General features: G+C 40.5%; 1 protein-coding gene and 1 long non-coding RNA gene across 2 annotated transcripts; one reads left to right on the plus strand and one right to left on the minus strand.

Annotated features, from left to right (window-relative positions):
* The first annotated feature begins 358 nt into the window (after positions 1 to 358).
* On the plus strand, positions 359 to 2439 carry LOC146960537 (complement C1q subcomponent subunit B-like). Its single transcript, XM_085772292.1, has 3 exons — positions 359 to 638; positions 722 to 859; positions 1917 to 2439. The coding sequence occupies exons 1-3, from the start codon at positions 413 to 415 to the stop codon at positions 2198 to 2200; spliced, it is 648 nt and encodes a 215-aa protein (XP_085628418.1). The 5' UTR covers positions 359 to 412; the 3' UTR covers positions 2201 to 2439.
* Positions 2440 to 2557: 118 nt separating this feature from the next.
* On the minus strand, positions 2558 to 6384 carry LOC146960538 (uncharacterized). Its single transcript, XR_015035426.1, has 4 exons — positions 6247 to 6384; positions 5789 to 5971; positions 3247 to 4944; positions 2558 to 2668 (listed from the first exon to the last, which is right to left on the minus strand). It is a non-coding gene; the product is annotated as an uncharacterized LOC146960538 (long non-coding RNA).
* Positions 6385 to 22170: the final 15786 nt, after the last annotated feature.

Below are 22170 nucleotides of genomic sequence, written 5' to 3' on the forward strand. Positions count from 1 at the left end.
ATCCATCAGACCTCCGACGGTGTGTGTCTGTGTCTTTGTGTGTGTGTGTGTGTGTGTGTGTGTGTGCATGTGTGTGTGTGTGTGTGTGTGTGTGTGTGTGTGTGTCAAATTATTCTCATTGACAGAATCTGAAAATAAAACATTTATAAAACTCAAATGATTTTCCACAAGTCACTTTCTCTTTTGTTTGGATTGAAGCTACTGAAAATCCAGTGAAAAACTTGGAATTTGCTTTTGTTTACTTAGGATTTCAAACATTAACTTGTTCCACTTTGCAATGTAGCCTACTAAGACAACAAACATATACTATATACCTTCCAGCCAAATCCCAAACTAGATGTTAAAAATTAACAGGTCATCTCTAAAAAGCACAAAAGCAGACAGAGGGATCAGACACTGAGCACCAGTGAAGATGAATTTTAAAACGCTGATGTGTGTGTCACTGATCTGTGGCCTGACTTTGGCCCAGGATCCTGTTATTGTTACTGATAATGAAGGAAGCCCTGAAACACAGTCTCCCTCCTCTCCTGACACACAAACTTTTATGAAAGAGGTTGGTGAAATGAATGCAAGACTGACAGCCATGGAAACCAAGCTGAAGGAGAGTGAGGAGAAGATTCGTCAACTGGAGACAAAGGGTAAAAGAAACAAGCGTGACCGAATGAATGGTGTGGAAAGACATTTACAAAGTCAAGTGATTACAATGTTTTTCTTTATATAGAAGCGAACACGGTGGTATTCAGTGCAGTGTCAGGTGGGGACGGGGATGGGAAAGCCATAGGACCCTTTAACACGGACACGACTATAATCTACACCCGGGTGCTGACAAATATTGGCGATGGCTACAATCAAAACACAGGTACGTACATTTCTCCTTTTTTCTATACAACACTCTTTTTTTTAAATCTTGTTTTTTTTTTTACAGTCATTATTTTTTTTGTCATAGTCCCCAGAGGATGGATTATAATGGCCACAAAATGAATGACATTCCCAACTGTACTTTGTGTTTAGTGTTAAAGCAGATATCAGTGGAATGTTTTTGTTAATATAAGTCCTAAATAGTCCTATTTTCCGTCAGCAATCACTTACATGAAGTATTTCAGCCTAAACACGAGTCTCTCCGTCACTCTGCTCTGCTGTAACCCGAGGAGAAAATTTTCCTTGTGGGATACAAGTGTTATCCAATGAGGGGAGAGAACGGCATGAAGGGCTGTGTGTGCAGCCAAGGGATGCGCGTGAATGTGGTGACGTAGCACGAGGACCAATTGATGCCTGACAAGGGCGGGGGCTGCTAACTCATGGTGCGTTCAAGGAAACTCGTACTTTGTGTTTTTCCTTCCTGTGAAGTCATACCAGTTCGATCTGGTACGAGTTCACGGGTCGGAAGTTACGAGTGGCCGTTATAGGGAACTTTCACAGACAACAGGACGGTAAAAACACGAGCTACGGGTTACCTGGAACGCTACCAAGTCGTAGTTGTGACTTGAAGCTGTAACTTACGGTTTCAAAAGCCTGCCTTGAACACAGCATTAGCCGAAACGGCCGTGCCGCTGATATCTGCTTTAATTAGCAAACAGTATGCTAACATGCCAACCAAAATGGTGAACATGGTACAGATGATTTTGACTAAAGAAAACATGAGCATTGACAAGTTGGAGTTACATTTACAGTTAGAATTACAAATAACTTTTTATTGTAATTAAAGGAAAATACTAGACCAGCAATATTTAAAAACCTGTATATGTGGAATTAAAATTGTCAAATTAACTAATTACATAGCCTACATTTGTCACCATTTCATTTCATTTCATTTCAACTTTTAACATGTTGAGTCTACAATGGAAAGAATATCCTTCAAGGCAGATTTAGGGATTTCCACCAAATGTTCCTATTTTAATACAGTTTTGTTTCTGCAGGTATCTTCACTGCACCTGTTGCAGGGATTTACTACTTCACCTTCTATCATCATGCCGGAGGAAGCCTCCCAACTTCTCTGTTGCTCACAAAGAATGAGGAAGAGCTTGTTGTGATGACCCACGACCACCGTTCAACATTTGACATGGCCGACAACGGTGGCAATGCAGTTTTCATCCCGCTGCAACAAGGGGACCGGATATGTGTGCGGCTGGGTGCACATACAAGTGTTTGGGCAAACCGTGCCCTTACCACGTTCAGTGGTTTTCTGTTCAGCAAAAATTGAGAGAGGGTGAAAACGTGTTTTATTTAACTTTAAAAATATGAGCTTTGTTTTGTCTCTTAAACAAACTCATGGTGTTTTGATGCTTTTTAACGTGTCTCTGATTTTCTCTGTTGTGCATTAATAACATTGAGCAGAATGACAGTTCTCTGTGACCTTGTGACTGATACTATCAATCAGTTAATCAATCAAAAGCAAAACATGGCTGTAAAAATACAATAAAAACCAAACATGAATACCAGTATCTGAGAGAACGCTGTCATAAATCTCATACATTTACAACGAGGAAGCACCAAAAGCAGAATAACAAAAATAAAACATTAAAGTTAAAATACCCTGCACTAAAATCAAAGGGAAAAAAAGGAGGATAAAGATTTACAACGCTACATTATTATCTTAATTAAACAGCTTTGGAGTAATTGTGATGGTTAAATAAATGATTTGTAACTTGTTACAGGGAGAATGGAGGCTCTCTTGGCTGCAAACCAACCTTGCAAGATCAGCACCTCTGACCTGGTGTCTCAGCTCTCGTCTCTGCAGAACTGCAACACAAACGTACCCCGTAACCCGTAATCTCTTGTTTATGACAGATAAAGATATAAGACTACAGAAACGCTTATACAGTATAGCATTATCCATCCCCTCCATGGATTGTTGCTGGCTTCATTGAGAATTGCACATGGCCAGGGGGAGAATTAGTAAACAAACCAATTTTAAACAACCATTTGAATTCAAATGAGAAAGAGGAACAGGGGATCCATTGGTAACAGTTAAACTAAAGAAAGTGGCATATCTGAAGCATATAGGTGAAAACACATTGGTCATACCTTGTTTGGTGATTTTGTCAGTGGTAGGATTTTAGCAGTAGTTTGGAAATTTAAAAATCATGAAAATTAGAAGATTTTACTGGGAAAAAAATCAGTTGTTTACAGCAGTCAGTAATTGATAACCAATAATTCTATAGCCTACCGGTCAAAAGTTTTATCCAGTTTAATGTCCAGCTCAATGGGGACTGTGCTGGCCACTCCATGTTTTCAAGCTTACTACACTATCTTGTTTTTTTTTCCTAAGGTAGTTCTGGCATAGTGTGGCCTTATCTTTTGGGTCAGTATCTTGCTGTAGGATACAAAAGAGGGGACTGCATGGTGCTACAGAATGCTGTGTTAGCTATTTTGGTTCAGGGCGCCTTTAGTCACCGACCCCTTTGGCCCTATGGCGAGTCTGGCTGGGTTAATGTGGGTGTGTGACACTGGCGGCATTAACCTGATAATAATGAAAAATATCACTTCATTCCTTTATACCAACAGCACAAAAATGAAAAGAATAGTTCCCCCACCAGTTCATGTCATTTTAAACTTCAACATTAACTGTAGCATGCAGTGATATTATGTATGAAACATGAAACTTTTTCATATGGTAACAATGTCAGAGAGAGAGAAGTCAAATTGATCAAGATAATGAATTTTAATGAGTCATAACTGTTCTCAAAAAGGTTGAGACATTGCATCTATATCTGTATTTGATAGTTCAATGACAGATCTGTTTCTGAAGCTCAGCTACTCCTGCAGACAGCTGTGCTCATACAGCAGGGAGGCAAAAACATACACTGAGCTTCCTTTAATTAAAGTCATTCTATTGATTTTCTATCATTTATTGGATTTGTATGTCATTCAATAGACCTGCTGAAATTCCTGCTTGAGGATGAATGTAAAAATATGACATCACTTCATGAATTCATTAATTTCCATCATAGATTTGTACCTGCTGATGCTGATGCTCAAAAACATTAAACCAAACTTTGTGTACTGCTGACAGTTTGTTTGTACAGTGACCCAAAACCGTACAGTAATAACTCTTTACAGAGGGAGGGAGACGGTTGTTGCTGAAAAAACCCACACAAAATTATCATTGGTGCATAAAAATACAAAGTTTTATTTAAAATGAAAGCCACAATATGTCAACAGTGTACGTGAAAATTAGTCATTTTCACAGACAGCATTTGACAGTATATAGGAATAGGCATTTATTTACAGTATTTAAAACAGGGACAATGCACACACACAAAAATCTTGTGGGACAAGAAATTGTGTCTTGAGCCAGGTTGTAGCAGCATTTGCTAAAATCCACCTGTACTCCCTGGCCAAATAAGAAGGTTTACAAAAAGGTTTGATGAAAGCACCCCCCCCCCCCCCTTAGGGGGTTAAACACTGTATTAGCAAAATTAAAATATAACACCATACTGCTAGTGGCAGCTTGCTCACCACAGTTTGGGAATGCCTGCAATAAGTGATACAAAGTTTAGGAACATTCGTTCATGTGCATTTAGCAATATTCATTCACTTGACTTGACAGCTTGACTGAAATGTTTCGATGTCCAGAATAAATCTGACATCTGGAATTAAATGTGCACTGATCATCAAGCATGCTACACACAGCGATTATTGCTTGCCCTATGGTTTCTGTATCTCACAAAGTGGACAGGGCGGCAACGATTGGCAACATTATTACATGCTACAATCACTTTTTCTCTACTCGCTGTTGCTTTTGCACGACATCCATTATTATTTTGGACAGAGTTGACGTGGTAAATCGTCATGGTACGTGTGCTGATGCAGCAATTTTTCTCATTTGGGTTGTTAGTAACCAGGCGTTTGCCACTGCTGCAGATCTCAGTGACTGTTGACTCACGGGAATCAATGAAGGACTGCACTGGAACCCTCCCACAGAGCTGGTGATGTTCTAAATACCTGTACAATCAGAATGAGAATGACATTTACTTGTCTGTTCCATTATCCATATATATATATATTTTTTTTTAGGGCTGTCAGAGTTAACGCGTTAATCGCGATTAGATTAATTAAAAAAATTAACGCGATTAAATTTTTTAATCACGGTTAATCGCGGCCCATTTTGTCCTCTGTCTGCTGGACTGGAGGACTGGAGTGTGGGACCTCCAGTCCAGTAGGGGGCGGTAAGGCACCTTCAAGATGGTTGCTACACAAATATACACAGTCTAACATATATCCACAGCTCCATCCATTGATTTTTTGACGGCTTTGTTGTCAACAAATGCACGTGGCGATGTATTGATTTTTTGACGGAGTCGGTTGTCAACAAATGCACATGGCCAGGCAGAGGCGTAGCAAAGTAAAGGGCAATTTCCACTGGATGCAATTCGTTTCAATTCTGTGTGAGTTTCATGCATCATGTGTTATGATTAGGTACTAGGCCTGCTAGGTCTGGTCTAAAAGTTGTTTGTCTAGAGATTATAACACTTTGGAGTGTTGAAAGTCCAAAGCGCTACATATAATATTTTTAATAGAGATTAATCGCGAGTTAACTATGGAAAAAATGCGATTAATCTCGATTAGAAAAATTAATCGTTTGACAGCCCTAATTTTTTTTTAAAATATATATATGAATTGTATATTATGTTATTAAAAGGGATACTACTGATTACTAGACCTACAAGACCTACAAATTACATTTATCTGCTGCTGATGCAAATGAGTAAATACAATATGACAGTGTTTACAGATATAAAATAACTGTTGTTCTAATGAACAGTCACTGTGTTAGAAAAAAAATTACCTTTGCCATTCATTATCGGAAGTTCTGTCAAAACTGGACTGGAGGATGTGTTTCCTGACAAATTCCATAAAGCTGGTCTCATCGCTGCGTGACTGACAGGGAGCTGAATATCTCATGTCCCATTGCTGTGCCCCACAAAAAAGGGGGACAGTGAAGATGGTAGTCAGAAGAATGATGTTCATTCTGTTTAGAGGGAGGTAATGAATTAAAGAGAATTGTAAACATTCATAAACCATGAAAATAATTTTTATCTGGGATACAGTTTAGGTGTTACGTGTGTAACACACAAGGTTTTGAATCACCACCTACCAGCCACAAGTGTAAAATTAGCTATTATCACACTAAAATATTTTAATGTAAACAGCTCTCAGTGTGTCACTATGGTGCTGTCTGATACAGTTCCACTAAACATCTGTTATGCTGTTTAATGAATCAAATTAGCCAACATGTTTCCTTACCTTCCTTTGTTGTTAATTTGAGGAGGATCAGTATCAGTAGCAGATGCTCGGTCTCTGCTCGATGTCCAAACACACTTCTTCAAAGCAACTGGATTTCTTTTCTTGCTTGAAGACGTTTCACCCCTGATTCCAAGAGGCTTCTTCAGTTCTGAGACTAATGCCAGAAACCCAGGTATTTAAACCCAGAGTGGGTGGTCCTATTGGTTTCTAGTGAAACGAAAGTCACATGGCCACACCTCCTAGACTCGAGTCACATGACCACACCCCCGAAACTGGAGGGGTGGTGTTGGACTGCATACACAACACAGACAGCTTACAGACAGAGACATGGCTGTGCCATAGGCTCTCCAGTGTCCCCCATCGTATAATAATAAATAACTAATTACTAGTGTTGAGTTTACAATGGAAAGAATATCCTTCAAGGCAGATTTAGGGATTTCCACCAAATGTTCCCATTTTAATACAATTTTGTTTCTGCAGGTATCTTCACTGCACCTGTTGCAGGGGTTTACTACTTCACCTTCTATCATCATGCCGGAGGAAGCCTCCCAACTTCTCTGTTGCTCACAAAGAATGAGGAAGAGCTTGTTGTGATGACCCACGATCACCGTTCAACATTTGACACGGCCGACAACGGTGGCAATGCAGTTTTCATCCCGCTGCAACAAGGGGACCGGATATGTGTGCAGCTGGCTGCACATACAAGTGTTTGGGGAAACCGTGTCCTTATCACGTTCAGTGGTTTTCTGGTTCAGCAAAATTTGAGGGAGGGTGAAAACCAGGTTTTTTAATTTAAAAATATGAGCTCTGTTTTGTCTCTTAAACTCATGTGTTTAACTTGATACTTTTAAATGTGTCTTTGATTTTCTCTGTTGTGCATTAATAACATTACTGAGCAGAATGGCAGTTCTCTGTGACCTTGTGACTGATACTAGCAATCAGTCAATAAATCATTAAACTATTAATTTGCATGACATTCCTGTAAGTAGGAAGGAAGGAAGGAAGTTTAAAAATTTAGAAAATTTATTTATATAGCACCTTTCACAGACAGCAGTCACAAGGTGCTGAACACAATCAGTCAACATTTGACCGACAGGGAGACAATCAACAACAACAACAACAACAACAACAACAACAACAACAACAACAACAACAACAACAACAACAACAACAACAACAACAACAGTGCAGAGAACAATCGCAATACATTGGCTACAGTACAGTGTAAAAGAGTTAATAAAAGGCAAGAGAAAATAAGTGGGTTTTTAGCTGCTTTTTTAATGATATGACTGAGGAAGCAGCTCTCAATTCTGGAGGAAGTAATGCAGGAAGTGTTTCAAAGCCGCCAATAGAACCAACATCTTCCTGTAAAAATCTGGCTATAAAATATAATAGAAACCAAACATGAACACCCTTAACTGAGGGAACGCTGTCATAAATCTCATACATTTACAATGAGGAAGCACCAAAGGCAGAAAAACAAAAATAAAGCCATTAAAGGTAAAATACCCTGCTGTAAAATCAAAGGGAAAAAAAGGAGGTTAAAGATTTACAATGCTACATTTTGAACTTAATTAACCATTTTATCCAGTTTAATGTCTCATTGTACCCTGAATGACATGAAAGCATATACTGTAGAGCAAATGCACAATTCAAGTTTTAAAAAAAAGTATTCTAAACTTTTACCAATCAAAGTACAGTAGCCACCTTTGGCAAATATAACAGCTGAACACTTGTGGCATTCTTTCTCCAATGGAAATCAAAAATTCTTCCCAACTCTGCTGCAGAAATATGTGGCACTTGTTGCGTTGCTTTCACCCTTCTGTCCAGTTTATCCTCGACCAGCTCAATGGGGACTGTGCTGGCCACTCCATTTTTCAAGCTTACCATCTTGCTCTTTTTTCCTAAGGTAGTTCTGGCATAGTGTGGCCTTATCTTTTGGGTCATTATCTTGCTGTAGGATGAACCCCTGACCAAACAGGTGCAAAAGAGGGGACTGCATGCATGGTGCTACAGAATGCTGTGGTAGCCATTTTGGTTCCGGGAAGCCATCTGTTTGCCTACTCAACAGGGTACAAAAATCCTTTGTGATCAACTGATTTAAATTTTGATTCATCAGTCCACAACACCTTTTCTCAGTCTTCTGTACAGTCCATTGGCAGTGTTTCATGCCTCTTTTTCCTTTTTGTTTAACATTATTTTTCAGTTTTGGGTAACCTTAGCCTTAACCTTTGAATTTCAATAACAACTAAATTGGGGTGTTCTAAAACTTTTGACCGATAGTGTATCATTGCTTCCTCATTGCTTGTCTGATATTATTATTTGATAAGATAATGAAGCCATGTGTGAGATGTGACGTTACACATTAACAGATGAACGCTGAACAGTATAAAAGCAGCCAGAGGTGCAACATCAACAATCATCAAGACCTCTGGAGTCAACCTGTGAACAACCTTGGAAGATGAATTTTGCCATCTTGTGTTTCGTTTTGCCATTCTGTGGCTTGGTTTTGGCCCAGTATGAAGACAAGGCTGCTGAACCAGAAACCCCTAATGAAATACAAACATGTGATACCGACATGTGTGATCTCCTGAGAGAGGTCGGCGCCCTGAAACAGAAAATCCAAACCATGGAAACCAAGCTGAGCAGCACTGAGGACCAGGTTCAAGAGCTGAGGCACCAAGGTAAAGTGAAATTAAAGTGAGTCTGGCTGACAAACAGTAATTAACATATGGTTCAAGAGGTGAAATGTGATGAGTGTGATTTATGTTACACAGGAACATCCATGGTGGCATTCAGTGCAGTGGTGGGACGAGGTAGTACAGATGTTGGACCTTTCAACACGGACATAATTCTGCTCTTCAAAAAGGTGACCACACAACCTTCAATGGTTTTTTGATCCGTCGGATGTGAGACATGGTGCACCTCTGTAACATGACAGTAACATTTGTCATATATCTGTTATTCTTAAAACTTAAGTTGAAAACCTAAGTTAGAAGTAGGCTATTGTGTGTTCAATGCCATAAATCTGTGTTTGTGAAGTTAAACAACTATGCTTCACACAGATGGGGTAAAAACCATTACACTGAGCTCAGATCAAGCTTTTTTTAAAGTAAATGTTTAATGTCATTCTATTTATTTTCTGTCATTATGTATTTGTATGTCATTTTATAGGTCTGTGATTAAAATATGTTGAAAATATGAAGCTGCCTCAGTTTGTTTATTCATTCCGGCTTTTAGATGAGTGTGAAAATTTTACATCACTTCATGAATTTAATAATTTCCATTATAATTGACAGTTGTTGCTTAAAAAAAACAGCATGAAATTATCACTGATGCATAAAACATCAATGTTTTATTCAAAATGAAAGAAACAGTATGGTAACACAAAAAGTAGGATTACAAAAAAGATATCTGCAAAAGGATTTCACTGATACAGAGTGTAGGAAAATTGTGAAGTGATTAACTGATTTTTTTTATTTTTTTTTGTGATCAACTTTTTATTTATTTATTTGTTACTTCATTTGCTTTGGTGCAAAAGCCACCAAACAGTGCATACAAATCATTATAAAACATACACACAACAAAACAACAACCAACAACAAATCATACAGAACAGGACAGGGACACAAAATAAAGATAAAAACTAACAAACGAATAAACAAAACAAAAACAAACAAACGAAGAGCAGCAAGGGAAAAACTTTGAGGGTAGAGGTAAGGGTAATCATGTACATGTAGGCTACAAATCCTCAATTCTCCATGATAATGTTACCTTGACTGTGGAGCCAAAAGTGTTTTGATCGTTTCTCTTCCCTTTTCCAATACCGTTACATTCATCTGTTTGGCACCATGTATTCTTGCAACTGAAATTTCCAAGTTCAAGATATCCACAACCGATGTGATTATTTCTTTATATATTTATAAACAAAAATCATTCACTTAAAGCTCAATGGAAATATCCAGATGTCAAGAATAATAAATCTGACATGCTACATGCTACCAAGGGGGCAGTTGTCGGTCTGAGAAGTGAAGCTCACTTCCGCGTTCAAAAAACTGCAATCCCCTCGAATTCCTCTGGGGGCTGGTGTCAGAAGGGAGCATTCCCCATAGACCCCCATGTTAAAATCGCCGACTTTACATCCTCAGTAAACATGTGTATTGGGAAAATACACTCTTGGAGGTTTTTCCTTATATGGTCTGTACTCTATTTTAGCTTTTCTCTGTACATTCTATGTAAAGCTGTTACAAGGGTTCAAGTCTATGTATGGTAAAACCTTGAAATGTATGTTTAGTGTTGTGACACTTTACAACCCCCCGTGGCTGTTTTTGTTACACTCAGCACGGTGCCAGACCATCTAGGGGGAGCAGCTGTCAGGAAGTGACGTATGTACTGACAGGTGTTCAAGTGATGTGAGGTGTATATAAGCAAGTTCTGTGTCAGAGACAGTGCGCATCTTTCCAACTGGTGACTTAACTGTTGCTGTTCGGGAACGCCCACTTGCAAGTGAATAAACTGGCAAGACGTTCATCTTGTTTGCGAGTACTCAGTTTTTGAAAGTTCCCACTACAATTTGGTGTCAGAAGTGGGATTTCCTTGGCGTGAGTCGGTGTTGGACTCAGGACCACCGGGAAGAGTGCACGCCCAAAACCTCCCCAAGAAAAACTGGGTAGAGATGTGGGACCCGGAGGGACTGAGGCCGTGGTCGACTCACGGCAGGAAACCTTGGTGGAAAGCAAACAGGAAGCGTCTTTCTGGTCAGTATTCCACTGTGATTCTCAGAATGTCGAACTGATAAACAACAAATTATGGTTATCAATTACGGTTCTGTAGTATGATCAGGGAAGACTTGTGTGTAGGGATTTAGTCAGCCTGGGGCACTAGGACAGGTCAGGGACCGCTAGAAGACGAATCACCTTGGGATTCCACAGCCTTTGGCTACTAGGGCAGGTCAGGGACCGCTAGGGAATTGCCTAAATAGGCCTCAGAAAGAAAACGGGTTCTAGCCAGGGGCTACTAGGGCAGGTCAGGGACCGCTAGAGAAACTGCCTATAGGGAAAAAAAAAACTAAGGGTTCTAGCCTGGGGCTACTAGGGCAGGTCAGGGACCGCTAGAGAAACCGCTTAGAGTGGTACCACTAACAACAAAGGAGCAGTACTGAGTAACACGCCTATCCATGCACCAGAACCTGATAGAGGTGCTCCAAATGTATGTTACATGTTGTGGAATTATGGGACTGAGAGTCGTAATCAACTGGATGTCTGGGTTGCAGAATGTGGGTTTCCTGCTGGAGGAAGCTTTAGTATAAAACAACTAACAGAATGCTAATGGAAATTGCAAGAGAAAGTATGAGTTGATAAAAAAAAATAGGGAAAGAAAGTCACAGGCAGGGCAAGCAGCCTCTAATGTGTTTGTTCAGTGTGTTACATTTAGAGACGTGGACTTGGACTCGGCCCCACCTACCGGCAGTCGACATCTGAGACAAATACCACATGGGTCCTCCAGCTCCTCAAGCCAGACACCACCAGCGGCTCCGGGTACAAGTTCCTCAAAATCAGGATCAACTCTGACTTTTTGACCTTCTCCACCAGCACTTGAGACATCTACAGCTGCTACGTCACAAGCAGACTGGCCACCCCCGCAGTCTAAGCTCAGGGGCAAGTACCACCTGTTGAGGTCCAACACAACACGACTAGTCCCCTGCACCGGACAATCGAGCAAATAATGATAGCCAGATACGGCAAGACGTACAAGACAGTATCAACAAGATGCGGGCATAAAGAAGAGATACTGTGGTGATGAAGGAGAAACAGGACATCAGACCGTCACTTCTGATGGGACATTACAACTCCCTTTAGTGGAAGTGGCAAATGACTACAGGAGTTTCCAGGACGTGTATAGACAATGGACAGTGGCAGATATGAAGAAGGTTGCCAAAACCTCCCACAAGTGATCAAGGTGGAGAAAGAAGAAATCATCGATAGACTCATGATGACTCGACTCTATGCATATGACGCCTGGTCCCAGAGGAAGAGGCAGAGGCCGCTGGCTGAGAGGACGAGGACGTGGCAATGGTTGCTGCAATTGTGGAGCATGAGGACACTGGGCCAGAGAGTGTCCTCATCTAGGCGACAACTATGAGAGTGTTGACTGACTGGAGGAGGGGTCGAGGACAAGTGCTGCTACGTCTACAACAGCATGTGAGAACACCAATACACAGACACAAACACCTCATGAACAGGAGTAAGATCAATTAGCTATACTGTACATTACCAACTACAGTACATACATAATGTTTACGCATGCTGCATAATAAGTGATGCCTAAGCTAACACTAAAGGTCGCAGGCCAACCAATTTCATTTTTGGTAGATTCCGGGGCAACAGAATTAGTAATAATGGAGAAAGAACTAATTACTAAACCAAAGATGAGTGAAGGAAAAATAATAAATAAATAAATAAAAATAAAATAAAAAAAATTTAATTTCTCCTTTCATCTTGTTGTCCCATAAGGGTTGGGACCTTATGTGTGTGTTAGGACTCACTTTAACTGCAAGTAAAGAGGGTGTAGAAATGTCTAGACAATGCACACTATTAAAAGGCAGAGATCTATACCAGTGACACAAATTTAAAAAAATAAATACTTTTAATTGCATGATTCATTTTTCTATAGGGTCAGATTCAGAGTGTGGTTTAACAAAGAGCAGGAGAACGACATTCTGCAAACAGATTACATCTCTTGGGATGAGAGTAATAGGAGTGGTATTACCTGATGAAGTATAACAAATATTCTACCAGGTTACCAACTGAAGTCCGCATATTCCGATAGGAGACACTGAACATGTACAGGAGCAGGTTCTGGAGGAGAAGATGCAGCAGTGGATGCAGCAGTGGATGTAGCAGTGGATAGGGCAGTGTAGGAAAGACCACCGGTGGCAGAGGAGAGGAAGTGAAGGAGTATTTTACCATCCAGGCCTTAAAGCGTATAAGTGTCATTGTAATATACGTCTTAATGCGCGCAGAAGTGTACACGTTATTCCCGCGGACGAAATTAATTTCATGATCCAGGCGTCTTTAACTTTGGATTCACCAGAATTGGCAGATATTCCACATACTTTATGGGCAAAAAGTAAGTATGATGTGGGATTTATCAAAGGGGCAGTGCCTATAAAAGTAACACCAAAATCATCTTTTCGCCCCTGTAAAGAACAATATCCTTTGAAGCCAGAAGCAATACAAGGTATAACACCAGTGTTTGAGTCATTGCTTAAGGCTGAGATCATTGTTCCATGTGAAACATCACCGGTGCGTACGCCTATATTTCCAATCAGGAAAATAAGAGATGCTGGCCAGCCCGAAAAATGGAGATTTGTTCAAGACCTGCAGGCAGTAAATTTAACGGTGCATGCTCGAGTACCAAATGTACCTAATCCACATACTATTTTATCACAAGTTCCACCAACAAGTAAGTGGTTTTCTGTTATTGATTTGGCAAATGTTTTTTTCAGTGTTCCAGTGCATAAGGAATCACAGTACTGGTTTGCGTTTTCTTTCAAAGGGAAGACATGGACGTGGACTTGATTACCCATTGGGTATTGTGAAAGTCCTACAATTTATAATGCTGCCTTGAAAGAAAACTTGGACAGTCTGGTGTTTTCCAGGTGGAGGTGCGTTATTGCAGTATGTGGATGATTTGATGATTTGTTCCGCAACCAAAGCAACTTGTTTAGAGGACATTAAAGTAATTGAGACAATTAGCAGATAATGGTCACAAGGTGAGTCTAAGTAAATTACAATTCGTTCAATCAAAGGTGACCTTTTTGGGACATGTGATCGCAGCTGAGGGTACGGCTCTCTCTCCCAAGCGTATAGCTGCAATTCAAAATATTCCTAAACCTCTCACAAAGAAACAAATAATGTCTTTTTTTGGGAATGACGTCATATTGCAGACAGTGGATTCCTTATTATGCGGAAACTGAGGCTCCACTCTCTGCAATGATACATGATAAAGGCCTGACTGCGCAACAGACTGTGACTTGGACGAACAAAACTGAAGAAGCCTTTGTTTAATTGGTAATGGCTTGAAGACTACTCTGACTTTATGACTACCTGACGTGACTAAACCATTCACACAGACGGTGGATGAGAAAAATGGGTTCACGACAGTACTGTTACAAGAGCATGGAGGAAGACCAAGACCAGTTGCTTATTTCTCTTCTAAACTGGATACAGTGGGGACTGGCCTCCCGCTGTGTTTAAGAGCGTTAGCCGCAGCAGAGAAAGCAGTGCTGGCATCACGGGATTTAGTAGGATACCAGGATTTGACTCTTTTGGTACTACATGTTATTTCTTTTATTTTGTTGGAACAGAAGACGGCTCATCTGTCAGCAGCCAGGTGGTTAAGATATCATACTGTTTTGCTTGATATGCCTAACATTACGGTGAAGCGATGTACTATGCTTAACCCTGCTACTCTTCTTCCTACAGAAGGTGACGGAGAGCCGCATGACTGCCTTACAGTTATTAATGAAGTTTGTTCTCCTAGGTCGGATCTACAGGATACACCCTTGCCCAACGCACAGTTGGAGTTGTTTGTTGACGGATCAGCCTCACGTGATCCAGCCACAGGCAAAGTGTTAGCAGGATATGCTGTGGTAACACAGCATGAGACTTTAATAGCTGAGTCACTTCCAGCTAACTATTTAGCACAAGCAGCAGAACTTAAGGCTTTGACTGAAGCATGTAAATATGTGATAGATAAAACAGTTAATATACTGATAGCCGATATGCTTTTGGATTTTGGAGCAATTTGGAAACAGAGGCAGTTTCTTACATCTGCGGTAAGCCAGTGGCTCATCATCAGCAGGTGGCTGAATTACTGGAGGCTGTTCGGTTACCCAAACAAATTGCCATTTGTAAATGTGATGCACATACTAACAAGTCTGATCCGGTTTCACAAGGAGATGCGAAAGCGGATTCAGCTGCCAAGAGGGCGGCAAGGCTGTCTCTTAAGGCACCACAACTTGTGTCTGTTTTTCAAGATGTTGTAACCCGTACAATTGATTTACAGGAGACACAGGGTAAAGCCATAAAAGAGGAGAAGGCTCAGTGGAAGAAGACACAGGCATGTGTCAAGAATGGAGTATGGTATGGACCGGATGGTAAACCTTGTTTGCCTAAACATCTTTTTCCTGCTTATGCCAAGTTGACACATGGTCAGGACCATGCGTCAAAGGGGCAGATGTAGGTAGACATAAGCAGGTATTGGTTTACAAAATGATTTTCAACATTTGCTCAGAATTTTTGTCAAAAATGTCTTGTGTCTGCAACACACAATGTGGGTAGAGGTCAACAAATGCCCATGAGTGCACACCCACCACCCTCAATGCCATTTGATCATTTGCAAATGGATTTTATTGAATTAACATCTAGTGACAGTAAGAAATATTGTCTAGTGATTGTAGACATGTTTAGTAAATGGGTGGAAGCTTTTCTAGTAACTAAAGCAGATGCGAGTGCAGCTGCTAAATGTTTAATTAATGAGATCATTCCTAGATGGGGAATACCTAGGAAAATAAGCAGTGACAACGGTACACACTTCGTAAATGTGGCTTTGACAGCAGTAGGTGAGTATTTGGGAATTGACATGAGCACACATTGTGCTTATCATCCAGCCAGTGGAGGAGCGGTTGAGAGAGAGAATGGCACCTTGAAAAACAAACTTGCAAAATGCTGTAAAGAAAGACGTCTTAGTTGGACAAAAGCTCTTCCGTTGGTCTTGATGTATATGCGGGGAAGAATAAGAAATAAATATGGTCTTAGTCCCTTTGAGATATTGTTTGGAAGACCTTTGAATACGGGGATAGGGCCCCAGAGAAAACAATTGCCAGACATCGCAATGTATGAAGATGAGATGTTGTGTTATTGTGTACACCTTTCCACTGTGCTTTGTGATATTCACAGACAGGTGAAGGACGCTTTACCACAGGAGGCGAGTGGATATCTGCACAACCTGAAGCCAGGAGACTGGATCGTGGTGAAGGATTTCAGAAGAAGAGGCTGGAAATCACTGAGGTGGCAGGAACCATACCAGGTGCTAATGACTACAACATCAGCAGTGAAGACCGCAGAGAGGGCTACGTGGATACATGCAAACCATTGTAAGAAGATTCCGAAAATAGACGGCATCCCTTCTTCAGCAGACAACCTTGCGGAGCAGTGTCAGACAATTGCCAAACAGTTGTGTGGGAAAGTCCGGCTACAAAGGGGAGTGTACACCAGGTACACTCATCTCAAACCCGGTGAAGAAATCAACAACCCCACCAATTTTAGGGCAAGAGTTTGATATCTGTGAAGTAGGTTTAGCAGAAAGATGATATTCATACAAGGGAATCCATTATTCAATCTAACTACAAAAGATGAAGGATGCACTCGTGAAGCAATTGAATTCACAGGACATGTTAACATTCAGAAGCCCAAGGGAAGACGTCAGTGGGCGACATCTAAAGAAAGCTGCAAGAGACTTGCACCTATATACATCAATGCAACATATTCTGATGTATCGGACAAAACTCTTCGCTGTTGGGACATGCTTTGTGAAGAAAGTTTTGGCCCACAATCATGGCCAAACATGCAGAATGTGACACCAGTCGAAGCACAGACGCAGATACCAACACAGTTTATGGGACTATTAAAATGTAATACATGCCTTACAGGATAAATTAAACTCCAAATGTGTAACTTTGATTCCTGACAATACAGATAACTTTACTAATGTAATAGAAGCTCTACAAGACATCAGAGATGATTTTGGTCCATCAGATTCAGCAGGTTACAGTTTCAACAATTGGCTGTCAGATAAGCTAGGACCATGGGGTGCAATGATGGTGCAAATTTTAATTCCTTGTTTGATTATGTTTGGCATAATTTTATGTTTCTGTACCTTTGTACTGACATGCATGATGTTATTACTGTATAGATGGTTAGGAGATGTTGTAGGAGGACAGGTGCAACAATATGTACAACTGCATACTAATGATGACATGGAGATGTTTCCAGTTCCAGGATGGATCCCACCATATTCTGAGGATAACGAGACTGTGTAATTTGATTGTGTTGTGCTATGATGTTCTATCTTCATTTTTGGAGTGTATTTTCTTCTTCGATGTGAGCATTGAATGCTCAAGAGGGTGGAGTGTATTGGGAAAATACACTCTTGGAGGTTTTTCCTTATATGGTCTGTACTCTATTTTAGCTTTTCTCTGTACATTCTATGTAAAGCTGTTACAAGGGTTCAAGTCTATGTATGGTAAAACCTTGAAATGTATGTTTAGTGTTGTGACACTTTACAACCCCCCGTGGCTGTTTTTGTTACACTCAGCACGGTGCCAGACCATCTAGGGGGAGCAGCTGTCAGGAAGTGACGTATGTACTGACAGGTGTTCAAGTGATGTGAGGTGTATATAAGCAAGTTCTGTGTCAGAGACAGTGCGCATCTTTCCAACTGGTGACTTAACTGTTGCTGTTCGGGAACGCCCACTTGCAAGTGAATAAACTGGCAAGACGTTCATCTTGTTTGCGAGTACTCAGTTTTTGAAAGTTCCCACTACACATGTTAAAAGCCTGGTGTCAGAACGTTTTTTCGTCTCAATCGATAGTTTCTACCCCCGCACACACTCTGAGGGGGGTGAATTTTTTTTTAACTCTACCGTTTTACTGTTATAAGGTTAAAACTCTGACCAATTAGGGCGCGGAAACGTTGAGTGACAGGTCCGAGCAGCTCCGTGGACAGCTGCTTCGAGGCCAGGGGGCGGGTTCTCGGCCGGCCAATCCAACATGGCGCTGTTCAGGCCGCCATATTTGAGTCACAAAAACAACTCCCCAAAACCAATGGGTGACGTTACGGACGCTACGTCCATTCTTTTTACAGTCTATGCATGCTACACACAGGGTGTATCGCTTGACTGCTGGTTGTTATATCTCTCATAATGGACAGGGAGGCACTCATTGTCAACCTTATCACATGCCACAATCACTCTCTCTGATTTAACTGTCACGCTTTTGATGTAGCATCCACCTTTACTCGACTAGACGGACTCGACGTGGTACATCGTCATGGGTGATGTGCTAATGCAGAAGTTTCTGTCACCCACTTTCTTTGAAGTCAGTCGTCTGCCATCCCTGCTGCAGAACCGGTCGACGTTGCTCTCGGGGGCCTCGATGAAGGACTGCACGTTCCCTCTGCCACAGAGTCGTCTTCCTTGTAAAAAACTGCACAATGAAATCAGAATCTGAATGAGATTTACTCGACAATTTCATTATGTACACTTGCATACAATGGACTTCATTCACCAATATCTTAAGTATTTTCTTAAATTCTTTCTTAAGACGTTCTGGAGAAATTTCTTAAGAAAACTCTACGTTAGATTCATGAAGGCGTTCTTAGACATAGAAATGTAAGAGTAAAATCACCTTGCCCATTCCCTTAAAGAAGTTCTATTGAAAAGCTCTTGGAGGATGTGTTGTTTGACAAACGTGTCATAGTTCTTGCGGCTGTTGTTGCCCACACAGGGAGCTGAGCGTGGACAGAGAACCGAGTCTGACTGCTCCATGCAACAAACAAAGGCCACAGTGAAGGTGGCCATCAGGAGAATGATGTTCATTCTGTGCGGAGAGGGAAGGAAAGAATTACAGTAAAGAGATTTTTAACTCAAATTGTATATAATTTAAAATTAAAAAAATCTAAGATAAAAAGTAGGTCTGTCAGCCTAACACATGAGGTTTGGAGTCAACACCTACCAGCCACAAGTGTTAAATCAGCTATTATCACACTTCCTCGCACACAGCCATCATCGTGGTGCAGTCTGATACAGTCCCACCAAATGTGTTATTTTTAATAAATCAAATTAGCCAACATGTTTCCTTACCTTTCTCTGCTGTGTTAATCTGGAGAGGCTTAATACTGATATAGTTGATAATCTGGTCTCTGCTCAGCGTCTAAATAAGTTCCTCCTCTTTAAACCCCTTGACTTGTTATCAATAAGAAAAGAGACTAACAGCCAATCACAACACAGCAAACATAAATTTCACCATATATGTCTATGATATCTATCTTATAGGGTCATGAGCAGGGACGTGATGACGCAAATTTGCCACTTCTGCTAAATGAGGAAGTGAACTATAGGTGAGAAAATTTGATTTGCCATTTTCCAAAGTTTCATGACTCTTGATGATTTGGCCACATACACTACACAGCACATGACCTGTAAAGTGATTAGTCAATAACAAAGATGCAGCTCAGCAGCTGGAGTTTATCCTGAGTTGACACAGTGCAGACTGAACACCAGAGGCACCAACAATCGGCTACACCTACAGCAGCCCCTCAGTCATACATCATGAACAAGTGTCATCCACATTCTAGCACATTTAACCACGACGTGATCATGACAGCATGTGAAATCACTTTATTGTAGTTAGCACCGTCGCCTCACAGGAAGAAGGTCCTGGGTTTCTGTCCCTGTGCCTGGGGCCTCCCTCTATCTGTCAGTTTATCTGTTCATTTCTTTTTATAGCATAAATTAATCAGCTTGTCGAAGAGAAGCAATTTTTGAGGAAGTGCATTTTTGTGAGGAGCTTGTGTGTGACTTCACCCTGTTCTGAGGCCGAATGCAAAGAGGCCCTCGAAGATTTTTGCAGAGATAGCGCACAATGTGCAAGTAAACAAGTCAACAAAACAGGTATGCATTTGAGGAAAAACATCACTTTATTTGTTTAATTCTTTTATACCTACACCACAAAATTTAAAGTATATAAGAATAATATACTGTATAATAGAGTATATAAAAACAGTTCCCCCCACCAGTGCATGTCATTTATAATTTGAATCTTTTACATAACAGAATGTGATTTTTTTTTTTTTTGGCATAATTTCTGAATACAAGGTCCAAAACCTGCCAAGAATTATTATACAGTAAAATATAGTATACATTTTACAATATTCATGAAAACGTAATGTATATGATGTAAACCAGTGGTTCTCAACTGGTGGGTCGGGACCCAAAAGTGGGTCACGGACCTGTTCTGGATGGGTCGCGGACAGCTAAAGCAAAAAAAAGTACATATTTAATGCGCATGTGATGTTGGACATGTCTTTTATTTTGAAATATAACCTATTTTGAAAGGCACACGACACTTGCACATATGCAGTTGTAATGGTCCTCCTCAGTTTATATTTGCTCTGAATGCAAAGATATCAGTTTCTTATTATGTGGCCTGAATGCAGTGAAAGTACCTTGTTTTGTTTTGTGGGTCTTTATTTTGTGCAATTTGTTATTTATTCACTTTTGTGAACATGCCCTGAATGCAGAGATGCATTAGAAGTCAAATATATCATTTTGTTGGTCTCCATTTTGTGCAGTTTGATATATTTTTATTCACTTACATGCAGTTGTCATGGTCCTCCTCAGTTTCATTCATGTGCTCTGAAATGCACTCTGCTCAATAAGAGCAAAATTAGTTTTTAAAGGCTTTTTTTTTTTTTTTTTTTAAATCTTGGTTTGAATTCTACAGTATAAAAGTGGGTCGCGACTTAATGACCATGGGAAAATGTCGGTCCCAGAGTGAGACTAGTTGAGAACCCCTGATGTAAACATATATATATATTGTACATTTTTCAATAAAAAAGTTGATCACAAAAAAAGATAGATAGATAGATATGGCTACACTCCACACACTTATAACACACCAGCAGAAACACACTACTGTGTTTCCACAGCAGAGATAATCAGAGGCTCTGAGTTTTTCCCATTTTGTTTGAGATGTGGACTGAAATACGGGAATATCTCGCCACCGAACGAACACTTGGTGAACGAGTAGATGTGACACTGAGCGGTCACGTCATAGAAGGACACAAGACCCTCCTCATAATCCACAAACACTCCCACTTTCTGAGGCTTCCGCTTCAGGGAGAGGCTGACGGGCGGAGTTGACAGGGCGGAATAAATATCACCGTAATGCACCGTCACCCAGTAACCGTTGTCCGGGTTCAGGAAGAGTTTCCCTTTCCGGTTTGCGTCACCTCTTGCCACACCCAGATCCCAACCGGTCTTGTTGCTGACCTCCACCTCCCAGTACGACCTCCCACTGGTCAAGCTGTTGAGCCCCAGGATGCTGCCGTACATGTCAAACCTCTTCAGAGTGTCAGGAACTCCCTGGGCCTTTCCTCCATCTCTCACTTCCTTTCCATCATCAGAGATAACAAGGAACTCATGTGCTGTGTTGGAGTCCAGCTTCACATCCACTGCAGATACATACGATGCAAAAATGGTAAGACAATCATCATGCATACACAACATGATGCTGAGAGGAGCAGGAAAAATATAGTTTTTGATAACGTATTGCTTGTTTGTGACAGGTTTTCATCAGGGTTACAAATGAAGAGACAACATCTGGTCCCACCCTTTACTTCCCCTAAGGAACAGATCCTAATACTGTGACTTGAGGTAACCAGAAATAGACAATGAGTGTAATTCAAGGTTCACAAGTTCACAAAACAATCAACTGAGAAAAATAAAATGAAGTTAAACATGATGATCCGTCATATAAAGACACAGTTCAAAGGGTAACACTTTACAATAAGGGTCCCTTAATTAACGTTAATTAGTAAGCATTAATATATAAACTAATATGTTAATTCATGCTGAGTAATGAATACATTATTCAACTTTTATTATTACTTAATTTATTAACTAACTTTGCGTAGTAAACATTAATTAACTGCTTACTAATAGGCTACATTAATTAATGCGTTTCCTAATCCTAAGTAATACATTGTTATGATTGTAAATATATCTGTAAACAGTTAATTAATGCTTAATAATGTACTAACTAACATTAATTAAGGGACCCTTATTGTAAAGTGTTACCC

The sequence above is a fragment of the Trachurus japonicus genome, unplaced genomic scaffold, assembly GCF_045865225.1.
Source record: "Trachurus japonicus isolate A0001 unplaced genomic scaffold, Traja_1.0 AP030251.1".
In the NCBI taxonomy this organism is placed as follows: Eukaryota; Metazoa; Chordata; class Actinopteri; order Carangiformes; family Carangidae; genus Trachurus; species Trachurus japonicus.